At 43.4% G+C, this 9,990-nt stretch overlaps 1 protein-coding gene across 1 annotated transcript in view; it reads right to left on the reverse strand.

Annotated features, from left to right (window-relative positions):
• LOC137418386 (putative serine/threonine-protein kinase MARK-C) overlaps positions 1 to 9,990 on the reverse strand; it is a 98,268-nt gene that overhangs the window by 80,850 nt on the left and 7,428 nt on the right. The window contains exons 5-8 of the mRNA XM_078769012.1: positions 4,420 to 4,542; positions 4,194 to 4,246; positions 2,688 to 2,740; positions 465 to 601 (exon numbers count right to left, since the gene is read on the reverse strand). Coding sequence (XP_078625138.1) covers positions 465 to 601; positions 2,688 to 2,740; positions 4,194 to 4,246; positions 4,420 to 4,542 — 366 coding nt within the window. The remainder of the gene's footprint in view (positions 1 to 464; positions 602 to 2,687; positions 2,741 to 4,193; positions 4,247 to 4,419; positions 4,543 to 9,990) is intronic.

Genomic DNA, 9,990 nt, shown 5'->3' on the forward strand with positions numbered 1-9,990 from the left:
TTCTCACATTTGATACCAAAATATAATCAGTTCATCTTTGCATCATTATGTATACGTATACCAAATTTGGGCAAAATCCCATCACCGATTCACAAGTTTGAACAGTGACAGATTTTTTTACTTAACGGGACCTCTGACCTTTGACCTCGTGACCCCAAAATCGAATCAGTTCATCTTTAACTCATTATATATACCTGCACCAAGTTTGACTAAGATCTCTTCAGCCCTAATCAAGTTAACGTGGCAATGAAATCCTATCACGAACAGATGCACGGACATACGGATGGTCATACGGACAGAAGGACATACGGACGGACAACCTGAAAACATAATGCCTTTGTCGGCGGAGCCATAAAAATTGTATTGATTTTCGTACTTTTGATAATCGTCGCACTTTTCAGGAACGCATCACCGATGCAAACCGAGCAATTACTGCAAAAAGGTAATTGAAATGTCTTGCTTACCACGACCCGCCCCACATCGTACTCTTTATTATCATCACTGGAAGTACTCTCGTCATCTTCAGCATGACAGAGAGAAGATCCCTGAAAGCTGGGGCTGACAGCAACCTTATCATCTTCACCATGACGGAGAGAAGATCCTGGAAAGAAGAGGCAAAATATAAAACAGATATTGTGACAGAAAAAGAACAATGGACAGAATATCACAGTGTTCAGATGTGTGTGCAATATGGAAATGAGATCAATTTCATCAATTAGTCTTTGTCTTCTTCTTTGCCAGCCAGATGTTCACATTCCATATCTCTTTGTAAGAGGTCAAGGGCTCAGGTCATGCAGAATTGACCCAAGTTTTTCAGGAACTGGTTGGCGACGCTTGTCATGATTGTAGTGGGTAAAGGATACATGATTGTAGTGGAGATATTTAATGTCTCCAAACTAATGCTACCAGACAGAATACCCAGCACAAGTTCCATCAGAGGGACTGTGAAGCACCATTTGATTTTATGGAACAGATGGAATCGCCAGGAAGGACATTGATCGTCTTCAATCCCAACTGCTTTCCACAGTTGGAAGTGAGGGGAAGCTGACATTTCTTGCATCAACCCTTCGTCGGACCAAAAAAGCCAAAAACAGTCCGACACAGGGCCTCACGAGCAAGACTAGCTCTTTATTGGACAGTGCACGGTCAGTATGAGAAGCAAAGCAGACCGCACATTTCGGAGGTAAATTCAGCACGTCTGTACAGCCCTGTTGGACACAGTACAATTCATAAATGGGTGATTCTCTCCAGGAAAAGGATAAAGGAATAATGGTGGAAAAAACACACACAAATGCATGTGAATCAGTGTTGGACAACAACAAAGAAGGCAAATTTACGTTTGAGGATGGATATTAATGGGATGTATATTTTAGAATTAGACAAAGCAGTCTTCTTCCATGTTCATATTTAGCACAAATAAGACTGTGGAGCACCAAGCATCAATGGCTGAGAAGGCAGATGTACTGATGCAGTGATCTCTGCTGGTTCGGGGAGGAATTTGGAATTTGCCCAGGGTGCCAGTGACAGCTCCCCTACTCTTTGCGAAGGACACCATGTGATCTTTAACATTCACCACCTCATGCCGACAGATGAGACACCCCGTTTAACCACCATCTCACGTCATCCATCCTCCTGACCATGATCTTTATGAACCGCATTAACCCTTCCCAACCCAAACCTATTACTTGCTTCCTTTCAGCGTTTCCTCCACCTCACTGATCATGTCGTTTTATATTTTCATTGAAATCGATTTGCTCTCTCACCATCATCTGGTACCGTCTACAATCCAGAGGTTGCCTCTTACGGAACGCCATTCAAATGTTTATCCAGCAGCTGTATCTTTAACTTCCTCATCTATTCCATCATCTTGTAAATGTGGAATAAAATATGTCAATGATGATGTCATAGGTGCCTCCATTGTGACGTCATAATTCGACAAGTACAAAACTTCATCTGATCAAGATGAAATTTCTTGAGCATAATCTTGGAATAAATTAGTTTAGAAAACAAAGATGACGTCATTGGTCACGTGGTTCGGCCGACATATTTGTTCAAAATAGCCGATAAAAAAAAAGTATATTCCGGTGAGTCCTCGGTCTCTGACCGATTTTTCATTTGTCTGTCTGTCTGTCTGTTTGTTTGTTTGTCCACACAGAATAAATATGATGTACTCTGCAACTTTTGGTCTGATTGACGGGAAATTTTCACCATAGGTGCAACGCAACTCCACCTGCAGAATTTTGTAGTATGATGTCATAGGTCACTTGATACGGGCGCCATCTTGAAAAATCGAAAAAAATTGCACCTCCATCTCCGAAAGCGCTGCATTGAAAAAATTGAGACATGGCTCATTGTAAAGAACTCTCCATGTGAAATAAAATTTGTTAAAGATGATGTCATAGGTGCCTCCATCATGACATCGTCGACAAGTCCAAAACTTTATCCAATCAAGATGAAATTTCTTGAGCATCATCTGGAGATAAATTGGTGGAGAAAAATAAAAAAGATGACGTCATCGTCACGTGGTTCGGCCGCCATATTTCTTTTACCACAAAAGCCTCAAAAACCACTGAAAACACATCCGGGCGAGGATCTGCAATCTCTGATTGCTCTTTCTAGTTGTATTTTGTGTTCTAGTTGTATTTCACTAAATTTATTTGGTAAAAAGATTAATTCTCAAAACTCACCAGTTAGCGGCTCTTCCTCAACAGATTCATTTATCACTTTAGGCTCAGCATTCCTGCAGAAAATAAAGATTTTGTAAAGCTGTCATTAAATAAATGTCACAAATAAGAAACAATGTGAGAATAAAAATGCAGTCAGGCAGGTGAAAATCTGCCTGCATCAGGTATTTCTGTATTCTAAATTTAGACAGCAAACAACACCACGACACTGTGCTACCCTACCAAGGGTCACAGTTGACAATGATGCCAAGAAGTGTCAAGTGGGAAAGACGATGTGAAGATCACCAAAGAGTATTTTTTTAAACCACACTTTTTCTTTCCCCTTCATGTTGCAAGCACCTACACTCACATCTGAGCTGTCGAGCCTGGGTTTGAATCCCAGAGAGTTCCAAAGGATAATTATACAGGGTTATAAAGGGTAATTCTTACGGGTTTATTTCTCTCCGTGTTGTTTCTGAGGCCTCATAGGCCTCCGGTGTACATGAACCACTGCAAGTTACCAGCGTTGGTGCTGTGGTTACGTGAGTGGGTGTACGTGTGCATATTTGGAGATGCGAGTGTTTCCTGAGAAAAAGAAAACAAGACTGACAGTCTACCAGGGGTGTAGCCGTTGTAATCAAATTTATGCTTTAGAAACCTTCAGACTTAACCTTTGAAACCCTCTTGAATTACCCTCAAGAACTCTTTCGAATTACACTTTAGAACTCTTTATAATTACACTTTAGAAACCTTTAGAATTACTTTTTTAAATCTCAGATCCGAATCTTCACCAAAATCTCATCATTTCATCCTTGTCACACACCCGACCTCTCCATCAAATTTTCCGATTCCGACCACAAATTATTGAGATATCCTGTTCACAGACAAACAAACAAATAGACAGACAGGGGTAAAAAAAATATAGATATATAAACACCTTTAGAGGCCATTTTTCCCCGCAAAGCGGGGGTTGGCCTTTTTTGGGAACCGTGGTTGTTGTTGTTTTTCGGTCCCCCTTTTGAAGCAATGTTTTACGGCCGGATGCCCTTCCTGACGCCAACCCTTTTTGCCGCCTTTAACGACAAACAGGGAATTACCAGTGAATTGGTACTCAATTTGCCGACCCCGGAAGGATGACAGGCTGAGTCAACCCCCCTGGCGTTAATTCAGCGATCAACCGGGATTCGAACCCAGGATCGTAGGATCCTAAGCCGGCACCCTAGCCGCTAGCCCAACACCAGGGTTGGACAGACAGGGGTGACAACAACATAACCTATGCCCAGCGTTGGTGGCAGAGCGGATCTCAACTGAACCCTTAGCTTTGACAAACTGGAAAGACATATGGCACGATTCAAGTCAAACGCACTCGGACCTGGAACCGGAAGTTCATGTTTATTTTGTTCAAAACTTGCCCTGCTGTCCTACAATATGTTCACACACTCTATCCCATGCTCTTCCATGAGACTCCATTTTGCAGAGAAACTATAAGAATGGAAGATGTAAAAAAAGAAAAAAAGGAGTGCCGGTTACCTTAAAAATTCCACCGGATGATTTTCCTTGAACCATGTGTGGTTCCCAATCTCCTGCAAAACAATGGATGTGTTGGAATCAAATATAAACACGATCAGGAAACACCTCCACTGGTGAGCAATTGCATTGTGATCCACAATAGAGGAGGTCAGCAATCCCAGCATGTGTGAACATTCTTGTTCATGCAAATAAAATACTGCAGTTGAAAACTGTATCAATCCCTCACCGTCATAGTGAGCCTCTCCATTGGATCCTTCCGAAGCATCGCAGTCAGAAGCGAAACCAATGTTTCCCTTCCAAAGGTTGGTGGACTGTTTCCCACATTGAAGTCAGTCTTGTCATGTGACGTCTGCAAAGAAGCAAAATAAATGCATTTGTGACCGAATCCGAAACAATCGTTGCAATCGAATCCTTACATTTGCATAAAAAGCATATTCCAAAAAAGCACTAACTGATGCCATAACCAAGGTTTGACTCAAAACTAATAAAATACATTTTCATTCATCAAATAAGTTATGGTGGACAACACAAAAGTTTTTTCTTAGCTGAAAAAGAAACGCTCTCATCTCAATAATTGGATATTAAGTAAAGTATATGTGGGTTTATTCGACCTCGGGCGAGCGAAGCGATGAGAAGGCTGCTTATTCCTGATACAGTGCCTTGAGAAAGTGTTCACACCCTTTGACTTTTTTCTAATATCTTGTTGTGTTACAGGCTGAATTTAAAACGGATGACAACGATATTTCTTTTGTCACTGATCGACACATAATACGGTATTTTCCAGTGTATTAATCGCGTATATTTATCTGCAAAAAAAGTTTAAAGTGGGGAGTGCAGTTAATACACAGATATAGAAAAAATAAAAGTCTCAAAAACAATCAATGCTGAATTACATTTTATTCCAATTGTCACACATATGCCAGAAGATCTACATTCTTCATATCGGGGAACGTTTAGAGCTCCAGGGCCAGGTTTACAATGGCTCCTATGATGCCTCTGTGACAGGCCCCATTCAGAAGGGGCCCATAATGACCAAGATATAAATACAACAACAACAACATGCATTTTAAGGCCATTTTCCCTGCTAGTTGTGGTCCCCATGACAATCTTCTCCATTTTGCCCAATTTTCTGCATCTCCCCTTGTTAACCCCCTTGCCAGCATTTCTTCTTCAACCATCTTTAGCCAAGTCTTTCTCGGTCTTCCCCGTCCTCTACTTCCTTCTACATTAATTTCCATCACTCTTCTCAACCAGTCACATTCATCCTTCCTCAACACATGACCAAACCATCTCAACCTGTTCCTCTTCACAGCATCAATCACAGGCTCTATTCCCATCATCTTTCGCAATTCATCATTTGTCTTCCTCTCTCTCAACGATACTCCGCACATCCATCGAACCATTCGCATTTCCACCCTTTCCAGCCTTCGTTGCTGCTCTACGTTCATTACCCATGTCTCGCTCCCAGAAATCAGAACACTTCTCACACACGCAGCATACACCTTTCCCGTCAGCTTCAACGACACTCCCCTCCTCATCAGCACGCCACTCATTTCCCGAAACTTCTTCCATGCACATCTCACTCCAGCAACCGTTGCCGAGTTTGATCGACCTTCTCCATTCAGCATGTCTCCGAGGTAGCAAAATGTTTTCACACCTTCCAGCTTCACGCCGTCTCCAAGATTCAACTCAACATTTCCTCCATCTGCAGCTCCCTCTGTGCACACCTTGCATTTGAATGTAGCTGCCACACTGGTTAATGACCCTCTCAGACCACTACATTTTTGATGAACCCACTCAGCGCACAATGTACATTGAATGGAGTTCACTCCGACACCGTTCCTGCACACAGCACATGGCCACTTCCCTGTTCTTTCCACCTCATCACATGATTTATCACTTGCCATCACCTTCGCCTTTCCGATATTCACCTTCAGACGTTTTGTCTCCATGCATTCCTTCCACTTGTTCATTTTTTCCTTCAGTCCATTCATACTTTCCGCAATCAACACCAGATCATCTGCATACAACAACTCCCACGGTAAACCCTCCTTTACGTTCTGAGCCAGCACCTCCATCACAGCTACAAATAGTCGTGGACTTATTACCGACCCCTGATGCACTCCCGCCTTCACCTCAAACTCACCACTGTTCCCGTCCTTCGTCCTTACAGCTGTGGGCGCTCTTTTGTACATTGCCATCACTACTCTGATCAACCATTCCTCCACTCCTAACTTCCTCAATGCCCATGTCAATACTTCGCGTCGAACCCTGTCGAATGCTTTCTCCAGATCAACAAACCCAAGAAACAACTTCTTCCTCTTCTCCATGTACTTCTCCTGCTTGGCGGGAACAGGGCCTGACTGAATCCATCGAAGTCCTTTCCAAGGGTGTGGTGCTGACTGGGTCGACGTGGTGTGGTGCTGACCGGGCCAATGTGGTGTGGTGCTGACCAGGCTTGCCTATCCGGATGAAGATTGAAGAGCGTGGACAACGTGAAAAAGCCCCACCGAATCGTACAGCGTACAGCGAATCGTACAAAATCGTACAGCCTGACCGAATATCGTCACTTCGTGGCTGCTTCCGCCACCGAAATCCATCGCGGCTTGGCGATTTTGCCCTTGTTTGGAGAACACCCTGTGAGGCCTTCATCGGGGCCAAGCGAGCAAGGCTTCCGCCGCTGAAATCCAGCGCGGCTTGGGCGATTTTCCCCTTGTTTGGAGAACACCCAGCGAGGCCTTAATCGGAGTCGAGTGAGCAAGGGCGTATCAGGGCCTGGTTCGCGCCATTGACCGAGTGGTTCGCACCAACCGGAGCTGTTTGCGGATGACGTTTTGATGTCCTTGGACTTCGCGCTGGGCCGACGTGGTGTGGTGCTGACCGGGCCTCCACAGCTGTGGTGCTGACGCTGCCCCCCCCCCCCCCCCCGCCCAAGAATTTCCATGTTTTAAACGTTTCCCGGTGTGTACCCTGGTTTAGGATAGGTACACGGTATCCCTGCGCGTCGTAGGAGGCGACTAAGAGGGTTGGCGTCAGGAAGGGCATCCGGCCATAAAAACATTGCCTCAAAAAGCGAACCTATATATATACATATATATATACAGTCACGTGAAAAAGTAAGTACACCCCATGTAAAGTTTTGACTTTTTCAACATACTTCAACATACAGCTATTTGATCTTCATTTCAACAATATTGACAGATAAAGGTGATATAATATAACAAATATCATGAAACATTTACATTTTGAAGTCCATTGTATAATTTAAATAAACATAAATGCAAATTTTGCATGGGGAAAAAGTAAGTACACCCTTGGCTCTTATAGTTGTTATATCCCCCTTTGGCAGAAACAACCTCAAGTAGGCGTTTCTTTTAACGTCTACCAGTCTCTGACATCGACTAGGAGAAATTTTTGCCCACTCCTCCATGCAGAATTCATTCCGCTGTGCGATGTTTGAGGGGTTTCTTGCATGCACAGCTTTTTGAAATCCCCCCACATCTCGATGGGATTTAGATCCGGGCTTTGACTTGGCCATTCCAGAACCCTCCATTTCTTTATTTTCAGCCATTCCTTGGTGGATTCACTGGTATATTTAGGGTCATTGTCATGTTGCATGGTCCACATTCAGTTGCGCTTCAACTTTCTGACAGATGGCCTCACATTATCCTCAAGCACCCTCTGGAACAATGAAGAATTCATAGTGGATTCTATGATGGTGAGCTGCCCAGGCCCTGATGCAGCAAAGCTGCCCCAAACCATAATATTTGCACCACCATGCTTTATAGTTGGTATCAGGTTCTTGTGGTCAAATGCTGTCTTTGGTTTTCGCCAAACATGTCTTCTGGTACTGTGGCCAAATAGCTCTACCTTTGACTCATCTGTCCAGAGCACATTGTTCCAGATGTGCTGGTCTTTGCCTCGGTGTTCATTGGCAAACTTTAGTCTTGCCCTGATGTTCTTGATGGACAGCAAAGGTTTCCTCCTGGCACATCTCCCATATAGATCAAATTTGTGCAGCCTCTTTCTGAAGGTAGACTCGTGCACTTTGACATCCACAGTGGCAAGAGCTACCTGTAGGTCCCATGATGACATTCTGGTGTTCTTAGAGACTTCTTTCAGCATCTTGCTGTCTGCTCTCGGGCTGAACTTGCTGGGGCGGCCTGGCCTGAACAAGTTGGCAGTTGTTTGGAATCTTCTCCACTTGTAGATGATCTTCCGGACAGTCGAATGATTGATTTAAAATTGTTTGGAGATCTTCTTGAATCCCTTCCCAGACTTGTAGGCATCTATAACCTTCTTTCTGAAGGCCTCAGAGAGCTATTTTGATCTAGGCATGGTGACGCCGCACACTTCAACAACACAGAGCAAACCAAACTAAATGTCTGAGGTATCAATAAGACAGGTTCCTCCAAGATCCTCTCTAACGATGTTCTAATCATTTGCACCTGAGCTGGTGCACCTGATTCTAATTTTAGGTATTTGAAGTCGTGATAAATGTAGGGGTGTACTTACTTTTTCCACATGTGAAATTTGCATTTATGTTTATTTAAATTATACAATGGACTACAAAATGTAAATGTTTCCTGATATTTGTTATATTATATCACCTTTATCTATCAATATTGTTGAAATGAAGATCAAATAGCTGTATGTTGAAATATGTTGAAAAAGACAAAACTTTACATGGGGTGTACTTACTTTTTCACATGACTGTATGTATGTGTGTGTGTGTGTGTGTGTGTGTGTGTGTGTGTGTGTGTGTGTATGTATGTGTATATATATATATATATATATATATATATATATATATATATATATATGTATATATATATGTATATATATATGTATATATATGTATATAATTATATATATAATAATTCATTTATTTTGTATAGCGCTTTTCATGAAGCCCAAAGGCGCTTTGACAGAGTGCAAAACATAATGCATAACAAAACATGAAAACAACAATTGCAAAAAGACAAGAATCAATAGGGAAATATTTAAAGCAAAAGAAGGGAGAAGGAGAAGTGATCGTCAGGGGTTAAATGCTGTGGGTAGAATGTTGAATGCAGTGCTGAACAGGTGGGTCTTGAGTGATGTTTTGAATGTGGTGAGTGAGGAGGAGTCTCTGATGGTGTGAGGTAGTGAGTTCCAGAGGGTGGGAGCAGCGATGGAGAAGGCCCTGTCCCCCCAGGATCTGAATTTGATCCGGATGGGGGGGGTCAGGAGGTTGGTACCAGCAGAGCGGAGGTTGCGGGTGGGAGTGTGTCTGGAGAGGAGGTCAGCCAGGTAGGATGGGGCCAGGTTATGGAGGGCTTTGTAGGTCAAGAGGAGGATTTTGTACTGGATTCTCTGGGAGATGGGGAGCCAGTGAAGCTTGTAAAGGACGGGGGTGATGTGGTCACGGATCCGGGAATGGGTGAGTAGACGGGCAGCGGAGTTCTGAATGTATTGGAGTTTATTGGTGATTGTTGAGGGTGAACCATAGAGGAGGCCATTGCAGTCGTCCAGACGGGAGGTGACGAAGGCGTGGATGAGGGTTTCTGCAGCCGTGGAGGAGAGGGATGAGCGGAGACGGGCGATGTTTTTCAGGTGAAAGAAGGCTGTCTTTGTGATCTGTTTGGTGTATTTGTAGAAGGAGAGGGTTTGGTCAAAGATGACGCCAAGATTCCGGATGAGAGGGGAGGTGGATACTGGGATACCGTCGATGTTGAGGGCAAAGTTATGGGTGGATTTTGTGAGCGTTTTTGGGCCAATGATGATTATTTCAGATTTATCACAGTTAAGTTTGAGG

This window comes from Myxine glutinosa, unplaced genomic scaffold, assembly GCF_964187855.1.
Source record: "Myxine glutinosa unplaced genomic scaffold, kmMyxGlut1.1 SCAFFOLD_893, whole genome shotgun sequence".
Lineage (NCBI taxonomy): Eukaryota > Metazoa > Chordata > Myxini > Myxiniformes > Myxinidae > Myxine > Myxine glutinosa.